General features: G+C 42.2%; 1 protein-coding gene across 11 annotated transcripts in view; it reads right to left on the bottom strand.

The window, feature by feature from the left end:
* ERC2 (ELKS/RAB6-interacting/CAST family member 2) overlaps positions 1–12,217 on the bottom strand; it is a 970,127-nt gene that overhangs the window by 192,847 nt on the left and 765,063 nt on the right. For all 11 annotated transcript variants that reach the window (XM_074403633.1, XM_074403639.1, XM_074403634.1 and 8 more), the window contains one exon: positions 4,587–4,721. In XM_074403633.1, coding sequence (XP_074259734.1) covers positions 4,587–4,721 — 135 coding nt within the window. The remainder of the gene's footprint in view (positions 1–4,586; positions 4,722–12,217) is intronic.

Raw genomic sequence — 12,217 nt, 5'->3', positions numbered from 1 at the left:
AAAAGTGGCCACCTATTCTGGGGTTTTCAGTCCTGAATTGTTTAGGTTCGTTGCCATTCAGGCCCCTCCAAACTAGAATCAGGGTGGCAAGTACTTTGGCAAATAGAAGTACATTTTGCACAAACGAGCAGTGAGATCAAGGCCCTGAAGACCCAGCACCCAACCTAAGACCCAGGAACAGAAATGTGAGTCCTAAATGCAAAAAGGGTAGCCTGCATGGCGCCTGGCATTTTAAGTTGGCTGGAGTGTGGAGGGCATGCTGATGCTGTGCTTTTCTTACTGACCAGGGTAGTCTATATCTGGGAGCCACTGTAATGAGCTTAATAAAATATGACTTTTCCTAGGGCAGTAAAAATTGTACGATGCCTAGAAAAAGGATAGTAGAAGGACTTGATATCATTGATAGGTTTTAAGGCAGGGAAGGATGCTATTTAAAGAAAATGACAGATGAGACTGATGACAACAGGAACAGGGAACATTTAGGAAAAGCTGAATTTCTACTTGGCTTTGTGAAATTAATCTTGGTAACCACAAAAAAAGTCTCGAATGTGTCTCCATGGCCACTTCTTGCTTTGAGGGATTTCCTAAGTCATTATTGGGATTTGTCTGGATATTCTACTTGGACATATTCAATGGCTGTGGCCATCCTGGGGGTCATGGCCTATCAGCTATTAAATGCTTCTCTCTCCGGTAGGGAGCTACATTGTTGGACTACCACAAGGCACTGACTTCTCTTACATCTTCTCCAAATCCTGCCACCCTTTCATCACACTCACTTGTAATCCCTGGAGGGCTGTGTATTTATGACTGTTCTTGATATCCTGGGTCCTCAACCTTAATGACTTCCTTAGTTTAGATCTACTGGGTTCTTGGTGGGATCACTCATTCTCAGATATTACAGCCTTTAAGAAGGTAATCCAGGAAATGAATGGAAGAGGCACTTCCGTTTTCTGTTGTGCAAAGCATGAAGTTGCCTGAAAATTCCACCTTCTGATAAAAAAAACACTGCTGGAAACTGAATCAGTCATGTTTTAAAATGGGTAGTCTCTCTTTTCACCTGATACTCTGAGAACAGTATTTCTCAGAGCACAGATGTTACAGAAAAGGAAAAAGAAATCTACAATCAAAGAAGTCTGGGAAATACTGGATTAAGTTAAATTGGAGAGCTTGCTTTCTTATATGACTTTTTAGATCCTTTGATCTGCTAATTGCCCCAGGACGCTCAAAGATAGAGTTATAATATGCAGTACTTTCACAAAATTCTTTGCCCAGAGAATCTTTGTTTCAAGACTTTCCTCATGGGACTAATGTTCTAAAAGTTACTTTGGGAAATGCTAGTCTAGACTTATAATACTTGGATTCAGCTTCTCTTAAGGAGCAAGAAAAATAATAGTGAAAGAGAAAGGAACATGGAAGAAATGGAAAAAGAATATAATTCTGTAAGTACCTGGCAATAACTAAATTGAATTACCTAAGGAAAAATGAGTTTTTCTGGAAAAGTAGGAAAGCAACTGATTTTTCATATTTCTCCATTTTCATGTGTTCTGATATCTTAATAAAGCTCAAGAGGCAATGTCAACATTTTGTAGCCCTTCTTCCAAAAGTCACTGTTGGTCAAACCTTTAGGGCCACAGGAAGGCTAGGGCTGGAAGATTCATGGAAAGGGAATCAGGAATCCCTGGAAGAGACCTTTCCTCTTTAAGTCAGGCCAGCTAACATGAGTACATTATGAACATTTAGTAAACTCTCATCCATATCACCCTATTATTGGGACTCTCATGCTGTCATATGGCTGTCATTTTTCTCCTAAGAAGAAACATAATCATATGTACCCTGTCTGTATTAGTCTATGTGGTTTACACAATTAAGTGTAGGGTTTCTAATCAATTGGGAAAGATAACTATTATCTATTGATAACTATTTTACTTTGGGCTTAGATTTATAACAGTACATATACAGTTATATTAGTTGTTGATTACCAAATCTCAAATCTTCTAGTACATTTCACTAGACCTGGGATGCCCAGTCAAAAAGGGCATCCAGCTCAGGAGACATAGCCATCTCTAGCACTAGTGCTAATCTACTCTCACAACATGGTTCCTTGCTTAACCTCTCCTTCTCTAATTGAAGGAGCCTAGCAAAGGAGCCTTTACTGACTTGATGACTTCCATTTAAAACCACAAAAATATCCTTCTAGTCTAGGGTATTTTACTTTCACAGTGAGTCCTACTACAGAGGAAGTTTCTAAGGTATGGACTCCTAATTAAGTTGGAGCTACCTTTTATCTGTCTTGTTCTGATTGACATGAACGAGAAAAGAATTGACCAAGACATCAGATGACCTGAATTCTTGTTCTAGGACTAGACAGCAAATGCCTCGAAGACAGGGGTTCTGCCCATCATGCTCTTCCCCAAATCCCACATAGTGGCTGCCATGGAATTAGGTTAGGAACTCAGAACAAGATTCCAGCCTGTTTACCCCCTTCCTGGGCCCTGGATTTCTCATCTGGAGAAGGGATGAAGTGAACTGCCTCTATGTCCATGGGTTGCTTAGAGTGTTCACCGACATGTTAGATATGAAAGTGAAAGACCATCACCATCTTCCCAACAGTAGCAGTGAGAAACATGTGGCAAAGGTCTCAACAACATGCCTTAGCCAGACACTCTTCAAGGAATGCCAACTCTTCTGGGCAGGACACCACCCTGTGACAACCTCTAGTGTCAGTGGACAAACACGAGAGTTAACCAAGCAGTCAAGACACCCTAGTTTGTGATTATAGCTCTCTGGTGAAGTAGCAGAAGAATAGCTTTCGTAAGAAATATCATTCACAAGACAGATAGATTTGCTCTGGTGCCTCGTTCCCAGTAGAACATCTGAGCATGTGTGTCTCTGTGATGAGATAAGATGGTTTGTTATCCCAGCAGATCCCTGAGTGACCAACTCTCCTGACTTGGCTCCAGATCCTTCTTTCTACTCTTATGGTGCTCTCTCTTGGGGTTTGAGTGGGGGAACTCAGGATAGCACGTGTGGCCCAGAATGAATGGCTAAAGTGGGGACTGCAGGCTCCCACCAATAAAACTTTGCACTCACCCTTCCTGGGAGAATGCCAAGGAGAAAAGGGCAGGGACCAGGAATGAGAGCAAGTTGATTTAGTTAGCAGGATGCCAGGTCTACTGGGGCAGGCAAAGGGGGGGAGGTGGTGGTGGTGATGGTGAAGGGTGAGAATTGAATAAACAAAACCAAAACACAGACATACAAGATAATGACATGAAATGAACACCTCTCTCTGCATTTCAGATCTCTAAATCAAGAGTCATATTTTGAGAGCTAAAAACATGAAATCATAGCCTCTCTGTACTTGGCTTCAGAAATCTAGATTTTTCTCTGTGAACAGCTTCAGCAATGTTGGGGTCTCTGAAGGCAAACGCTTCCAGGTACAAAGGTCAGGTCAGGCTCAGGGGCTGAGGAGCGTCCTGGTGCCGGCTCCCTCGCTGCACAGCTCCCAGGAGAACCTCTGACACTGTGTTCTATATAAACAGCTCCCCCAGGACTTTTACTCCAGGTACAACATCTTGGTAACTTCGACTCTAAACTTCTCTGGGATGCTAGCATCAGGAAGTGAAAAGGAAACAGAGCTACCTGAAACATGTTAAGAGTGTCACAAGTACCTCCTCCCCCAGCAAACAGTTACACTGCCTCTTCACACAGGTAATTCTGACAAGTCCTCACCCTGCCATATCCAAAGGAGTGCATACTTGTCCAGATGGTTCTATTTTGCTACCTGTTGCTCACATCTATGGAAATGTATCAGTTACACTAGGATCGCCAAAAATGGGGGCGGGGGTAGGTGGGAATCTTAGTACAATAAAGTAAGAGATAGTGTTCATCTTGACTATATCATCCTGCTAGTCTGCATTTTATTTCCTAATTTCTATAAAATTCACCTTCAAGAGTTTTAATACTAAACACGATAAATAGTTTTTGCATTTGGTAGGTGAATGTAAATATTGCTGTAAAACCACAGACGGTTTTGTTTCTGTCAATCCATCTTTTCATGTGCTTTACTTAGTCAGGGGAGGAGATAGGGTCCAAATCAAATAAACCAGACTCCTTGACTTCACTGACTAAAATGCCAGCAAAACGGATTTCTCTCCTTGTTGTTTTACCCCACCATTAATTTGCAGCACTAAAGAATTTTCTAGGAAAGTGCTCAGAGAGCTCAAGGCTTCTCTGGTTGCCAAGCTCATGGAAACAAAGTACTTTCTCTTAACACTCTGAAAGAGACATTCCAAAGTAACCCGCCATGAGATATCAAGCCAGCAATAGACTACGTATCTGTGAAAGAAGAAAGGCGGAGAGGAAAGAAAATGCATAACATAAACAAGAAAAGACAAAACCTTAAAGAGGAAGGAGAAAGAAAAACATTTAGATTCCTTGACTGATGGAAATAAATACCAAAGCTATTAGTTTCAGTTCAAAGAACATATCACTTTATGCTGTTTATTATTTCTTGAGGATTATTTATTTTATCTTAAAATATCCAAAGGGTAAAAGGGGTCTTGGAGGTAAGCAGCGATGAAACTGACCTGGTCCGGAGAGGGCCTGTGGTTGGAATGTTGCGACCTCCCAGGAGATCGATGGTGGTGGTGATGGTGGTGGTGGTGGTAATGGTGATGGTCCTCATCGTAGTTGTCTGCCATCAACTTCATTCTGTTCTGGGTCTGTGCAGAACAAAAACCAAGGAAGATTCCATCAGGAGCTAGAAGATCAGCCAAAGATTCAGGGCATAATTATCGTATCTATAGGGATCCCTTTGTTCCTAATCCAGAAATGTTCACTCTTAGTCAAGTTGAAACTTAATAAAGAAAGCACCATGCCATTAACTTTGATGAAAGAAGCTTTGTCATATCCTTAAAGCTATTATGTTACATCTGTAGATGTTAATATACTTCCTCCTTGTGATTTAAAATGGAAAAAATGGACATACTCTAAGGTGATTTGCCTTACATTATCAAGCAATCATGGAGATCCAGGGTGAGCTTGCAATCACAGAGTACCAACAATCATGACTGACATTCTAGACCGAAACTCTAGAGCAAGCTGGAGATGGAAGCCATGGATGGAAAGATGTGAAGGGCTGGGTGGAAACACCGAACTACAGGTAAACAATGGTCTCACAAGACAAGACAGAGAAATCTACTCAAAGGCTGCCAAATGCAAAAATACTGATGGAGATGGATTATTGCCATGATGACTTCTTAGGAAATGGCTCTCTATGGACATTCCAACTGACTTTGTTCCTTGAGGGAACTGAGCACAAAGTAAGAAGAACTGACCATTCTAATTTACAATCCATGATGCCTATCACATGAGGTGACTCAGAGTCATGGTTAAATCCCCAGGGCCATAGAAGTATACTGCCTTATCATGCAGGGCAAGAAATGGACCAGTGAGGAATTGACCTGACAGGCTCTCAGAATCTAGAAAAATGTCTAAAGACCACAGGAAAAAAAGCAAATACAATTATCCAGCACAGAAAGTCAGGAAACGTGGGTTTGAGGACAGACCTGCCTGGATACAAGTCCTGGATCCCTCTCTTTGCTGGTTATGTGACCTTAAGAGACAAACTGTTTATAAACCTTAATTTCTTCAGCTCTAAAATGGGAGTAATAGTGCCTCTTTCCTTGTAGTTGCTGCTAGGGACAAATGATATGGTGGACTTCAAGTGTCAGTCTAGTAACTGGCAATGAAAGTCAAATGCTGTAATTACTATAGTTACTACTGTCGTTTGCTGTAAGACGTTTTTCCTCCTTTGTATGTGTTTCTTCCTCTGCTTGCAATGCCTCCCTGGCCCCCTTTCTTCACCTTTAACTTCTGTGTCTGGCTAACTCAAACTATTTACTCTAGGAGACTTTTCCTGACTCCATCCTTGAGGCTGGGTGACATGTGCCTCCTGCGTACCATGGCTCTATAACCACAGATTTATCTGTCCATGTGTCCGTGGACCTTGAAGCTATTTCTTTCATCTGCCTCTCCCCAGAATCTCACATAGGGCCTAGCAGATGTAGATATACAATACATCCTCCTGTAATAAGTGACTGAAAGAATGAAGGGGCCATGATTTTGAGGGATGTTTCCATCCTAGAGACAAGCTACATGTTTGTTTTTAGCAGGGAAGGTCATGGGGAGTTGAGGACATTTCACGAGTTGCCATAACAATCGCACTGGAGGCTCAAGATGACAATGAACCATCAGTACTTTCAGAGAGCTAGAATTTAGGGGTTGGCAGAGCCTCCAACCAGTTGGAGTTTTATTATGTAATATAAATAATACAATGACAATAAAGAAAAGTCTGGACCTAACGTTTTACATTCTTACAGTATTTTTCAAATACAATCTAACTTATTCTCAATACTTTCCCAGGAGCAATTATTACTATCCTCATTTGGCAGATAGAAAAGTAAGGTGTAGATTTCAGCCCTGAGAGTCTCTTTCTCGACACAGGACATGGTGATTTTCTGGGTCATTCAGTTCTCAATCTCTAGATGTTTTTAACTTGTCTTGCTGCTAGAAGAAAAGGCACACAGCTAAACAGGTAGAAAGAACTTTCCCATAAAATGCTTTGGTTCTGTTAAGTTTTGGAAACACCTCACATCCCAATTCTATCTGCCAGAGGATGTCTCATGATATACTCACTCCATTAAAAAAAAAAAATGTGTACGATATTTGAAAGGCCCCAAAGTGAATGTTAAAAAAAAAAAGGTATATGAATAAAAACAATAAAAATAGAGAGAAAGATCCATTTAAAATTAAATTAAAAAATCCCAGGCAACCTTTGGCAGCTGAGAGCGTTTCCATCCTTCACTTGCCCACCTAAAGTGTCAGAAGACCCAATGGGCAAGTTATGCCTTGTGAGAAAGAGCAGGTCAGGGGTGCTGCTGCAAGCTAAGGTCTGAGAGTCCCCTCAGCCAGCCTGCCATCGCACATGAGATTCTGAAATTCGGCATTCACACCTAACATTCCAGTACTGTCAGGAACCTGTACTTTTGAACTCATGAACTAATACATCTGGAATTGTTTCTTCTAAATAGAATTCAGAGAGCCTGAGGGAAGCTGTGAGATCTGCCGTGGGCCAGAAGGAAGGGATTCGCTCAAGAATGAAGGATGGAGCCTAAATGGACAAATAATAATTCTGCTATTGTAAACATTGTAATATCCTCATCCTTTGGGGAAGCTCCTGTGATTTTATGGGATTATTTTCTTACCAGCAACAAGCCTAAAGTTCCCTACCTTTGAACTGTGTCCCATAAAAGAATGTACAAGCTAAACAAGATGCTATATGCAGTCCTAAATGTGTCTGCTAAAATGAGGTGTTGGAGAGTAGGCATGTCATGGGATAAAGACTGTAAATGAATGATGTCATCTTTCCAATTTGGTGCTGAAATACAAATAAACCACGTTGTTCATGTGAATACCAGATCTGGGGGAAATGTACACATTGCAATTGTGAGCGGAAGAGGCTTCTTTTGATTAGTCTGGGCTGGAAGAGAAGAGTGTGAAACAGAGATGAAAAATGAGAGTTTGGTCTGATACTCTAGACCGTTTTTATTTATCTGGCTTGTAACATATCCCCTAAACTGTGACCGATTTCTTACAGGCTGGTTGCTGGTGTTCTCTCCTATAAAAACTGTTTGACCAATCCTGATCCTTTAATTGTCAAATAAAAATGGATTTCTTTAAAATTTTTTTTTTTTTTTTTTTTTTTTACATTTGCACTTCCTAGCTTTATCCCCACCCAATTATATCAGTTTACATATAAAGAAGGGTCTGGAAGGATAGGAAGTCACAAGTAATGCTCCCTAATAGTCAGTGAAAGAAAAACTACAGAAATTTGTAACAAGGATTGGATGGGGATACTATTTGTTCAATTAACTCTAGGCAAACTTACCAGGTCATCCCATACATAATGGTCCACAGCCCTGTAGCCTCAGATGCTTGAGGTACCCACCAAAAAGCCTGAAGCAGCAAATCTGCTGGGCAGGCAAAACTAGAAACCCAGGAAAACTAAGACAGAGTTGGAGAGGGACTGCTTTCCACAGCACAGCACGTGGAAACTCAGGGACTCATTTAGCGATTCACTGAGGCCCATTTTTATTTCCTTTGCAATGTCTACCAAACTGCTGATCAGACACTTTTGCCTTTGGCTAACTGTGTTATACTCTTTTTACTATATTATGTCATAACTGTGGAGACAAATCTAATCAGATTTCATTTTCTACTTCCTCTTTCTTCCAGGCACCACCTTATTTCTCTGGGGCCTTCACCTCCTAACAGCTCTCCCGCTGCACTCTCGCCTCCCATTGAACACATTCCATAGCCTGAGTGACATCAGATTTCTGTTCCTGCCTGAATTCAAGTTCTTGGGAGGCTCCTGCTAAACTCAGAAAAAGACCCTAAGTCTCTGACAGGCTTAGGTATCTCTTGCTAGGTGAACGCTAGTTACTTCCACAGTCACACCTCCCGATCTCCTTGTCCCAGCCTTGGGATATGCTGTTCTCTGTCTTGGTCCTGCTCTTCAGTCTCTACTCAAACCTGAATTATACCCATTAGTTCTGTGGTCTTAGCTTCAATGCCATCACCTCCAGAGACAACTTCCCTAAGCCCACCTCTTCCACTACTTTCTGCAGAATCCTGTTGCCACCCCCGGGGTCTCTGCCATCGCAGCACTTACCTGAACCAATGGTAACTAACTGCAGGTTTGCTTGGCTTTCTCCACCACTATGTTGAAAATCTCTTGAGAGAAGCACTATGTGTGGATTGCCCTTGCACTCTCCATCTAGTGCAGGGTCTCATGTCTTAGCTATAAGTAAACGTGTGTCAAAGAAGCATATGAGTGTGAAAATGGATGGAGAGGGCAGAGGCTAAGGTGGAACAGATAAGAGGGAAGATGTGAGTCTAGTATGCACCAGCCAGTTGAGAATTTAAATTTTGATGTGATTGTTCAGTTTTTCCTGTTTATTTGTTTTTGTTTGTTGTAGTTCTTGGGAGTGGTGAAGGCATAGTACATGCATAGGTTTGAAGCTGCTGGGCAACTTGAATTAGTCTTCTTCAAGAAACACCCCTTTCCTTAGCTAATTGGACCCAGTGAGATACTCTTGCCATCTCCCTGATTACTTACCTAAGAATAATGGGTTCTGAGGTGTTACTGGTTTCATCTTACTATCTCCTAGCATTTTGGGGAGCAGGAGCCTTTAGAAAACTTGTTTTAGTGCCAAAAGTCAAATACGGAAAACTGAAACTTTATCCATTAACTAAAATACCTGATGGATACCATCTGCGAAAAGGTGCCAGATTCTCCAACTCTTTTGACACTTCTAAAGCGTTTATCCAAGGAGCTCTTGAAACAAAATGAAAATCCGTGATTGACTAGTAATAGACTCAATAGCCTAATGGCAATATGTAGTGATAAACACAGAGTGTTAAAACTGCCTTTAAAAATATTTTATCAAGGTGGCAATAACAAACTATGCTTTGATCAGTCATCTGGACCAAGTTAACAATACAACCTTCATGAAAATGGTTTAAATAAGAAAAAAATATAATAAGATCTGTTGCTATGGGATGTGAAGCTAATACTGTACAACAGCAATTACAGTTTTATTCTATCAGGCGTTCTTTTCTCTCCCTGTTTCCCACTGGGGAAATCCCAAACGTTCAGGAACTCTTCTACTGTCTTGTTTCCACCTAATCAGGGCAAGGTGAACAGCTCTTGTCTCCAAGTAAAAGATGAGGAAACCAGACCAGAACGAGATAGCTAGGAGGGGAGAGATTTCCTGAACATCCACTAGACTCACATAGCAATGAATCCTAATTGAGTAGAATCTGAGACGCAGTGCTCAGGTCACGGTTGGAGGACAAAATGAAGCCAGAGGATGTAGAAGCTATTAAAGGAATGTGTTGCACTGGGGAACTTTCTGGGAGTATGTAAGAATAAATGATGTAAACGCTTCTACTGTGGACACTGCACTGAAATTCACTCAACACTCACTGAACATCTGCAACTGCAATGATGCCAAGAACAATTATGTGCCAGGCTAAGTGTTTGGCCAGGATTCTCCTGCTGAATCCTCACTCCTGAGATGGCTATTCTTGGGGCCCTCTTTTACAGATGAGGAAACTAAGCCCATAACTATTCAGCTAGTGAGCAGAAGAACAGAACTCAAACCCAGGTGTCTGACTCCAGAGTCCTGCAGTAGTGTCACGAAGGGTAAGGTCCAGTCCGGGTGCAGGGCTGAATCAAAGATGAATAGGACATAAGGAAATAGAAGATGGACTATAACACAGTACAAGAAGAGAAGCAGGAGAGAAGGGTAAGGTTTAAACGGATGTTCAGAGGCAACAGAGATCCCCCTCCCACTGAGGGCAGAACCATCGAATAAGGCTCCATGGGTCAAATGTCCCTTGAGTTAAGATTTGAAAGTTGGCTTGGCTATAGGTATAAGGAGAATACACTGGGGTGATCCCACAGTAAAATGGCCCTCTAATCACCTTGAGGAAAAAAACAGGTCAACGAGGAGAACTGGAATATAAAATGTGAGATATGCAAGTGTGTGTATGTGTGCGGGCTTCCTTCATTCCTTTACTGGATGTGAGGAGAGCAGGAAATGGATGTGAGATGAAAATACATTTTCACCCCCTTATTTCTCAAAGTAACATCTATTTGTGACATTTTGGAAAGAATTTAAGACAGAGCCACAGGCATATACTCATCCATGTCAAACTGTAACATCTCTGGGACAATGGGCCAGGCTCTTGGCATCTGTGTGTTCACAGATATCTACACAATCCACTGTTACAACCTCAGTCCTGCCCTGAGCACAGGTATGATCTTCCCGCCCCTCATCTACAGCAGAACAGAACACTGGTCTGACTCTCCCTCCCAACTTTGTTAAAGGTGGCTTTCTCTCTATCCCTATTTACAGAAAGAACTTGAGTAGATCATCATGATGGTTTGGTTGCTGTTTTTATACCTATTTATTAAGCACTTTTATTTTGTTTTTAATTGTTGCAGAGAATGTCAGTGTCCCTCCTATATTCTCTTGTTCCACACTGGATCTTATCTGCAGCTTGGATGGACAGTCCTGGATGTGCTGCTGTCTTCCCAGCTGGAGCCCACACATCTTCCTCTGGTTGAGGTCTTGCTTTGGCCACAGGCGCACACTGGGCAAGGGAACAGGGCACATGAAAGTGATGGGGAGCTCATGCCCATGGAGTAACTCTCAATATGTGAGGGAAGGAGATGGTGGATAAATTGCCAGCATCTTGGTCCCTCAGTGGACAACCCTACAGTGTGCTCCAGAATTTCTCACTAGGTCCTCAGCAGTGGGAGGCCTGGTGGATTATAACAGAAAACTGCCCACTGCTGCACCCTTCCTAGGCCTTTTCCCTTCCCTGTATCACTGCCCCATTCTCTCACCATGCTTCTTGAGATCACTTCTCAAAGAAACTACCTGCATCCACAGCTTGCCTTCGGGTCTGTTTTTTGTTTGTTTTTTTCTGTTTGTTGGTTTGTTTGAGATGGAGTCTCGCTCAGTCACCTAGGCTGGAGTGCAGTGGCCCCATCTCGGCTCACTGCAACCTCCGCTTCCCAGGTTCAAGCAGTTATCCCACCTCAGCCTTCCAAGTAGCTGGGATTCCAGGTGCCCCCCGCCCACTCCCAGCTAATTTTTTATATTTTTAGTAGAGACAGGCTTTTACCATGTCAGCCAGACTGGTCTTGAACTCCTGACTTCAGAAGAGCCACCCACCTCAGCCTCCCAAAATGCTGGGATTACAGGCGTGAGTCACCTCGCCCAGCCTGGGGTCTCAGCTAAAACCCTAATAGTTGTTGAATAATTAACAAACTTGTACTTAACTTTTGCACAGGACTAACATGACTGTGACTCCCAGGCTCTTTTCCATGGATAATTCTTCAGAGTTCTCATCACTTAGGGTGACAGAACTCTCACCTTCCTTAATGAAGTAACACCTGCCTGGCACCAATTCAGTTTCAGCCAAACATTTATACTGAGACTCAGACTGAATCAGGATTCCATGAGTCTCATTTCCTGTATCTATAAAATGGGCAAGTGAGGGAAGAATGTCTTCGGCATAAACCAAACACCACATAGACAGACAGACGCTGACCTACTGCTCCTATTGCACATTTTGTGCAGTT

The sequence above is a fragment of the Saimiri boliviensis genome, chromosome 8 (assembly GCF_048565385.1).
Source record: "Saimiri boliviensis isolate mSaiBol1 chromosome 8, mSaiBol1.pri, whole genome shotgun sequence".
NCBI lineage: Eukaryota > Metazoa > Chordata > Mammalia > Primates > Cebidae > Saimiri > Saimiri boliviensis.
The sequence above is the reverse complement of the archived record's forward strand: the minus strand, read 5'-3'. Positions and strand labels throughout refer to the sequence as shown.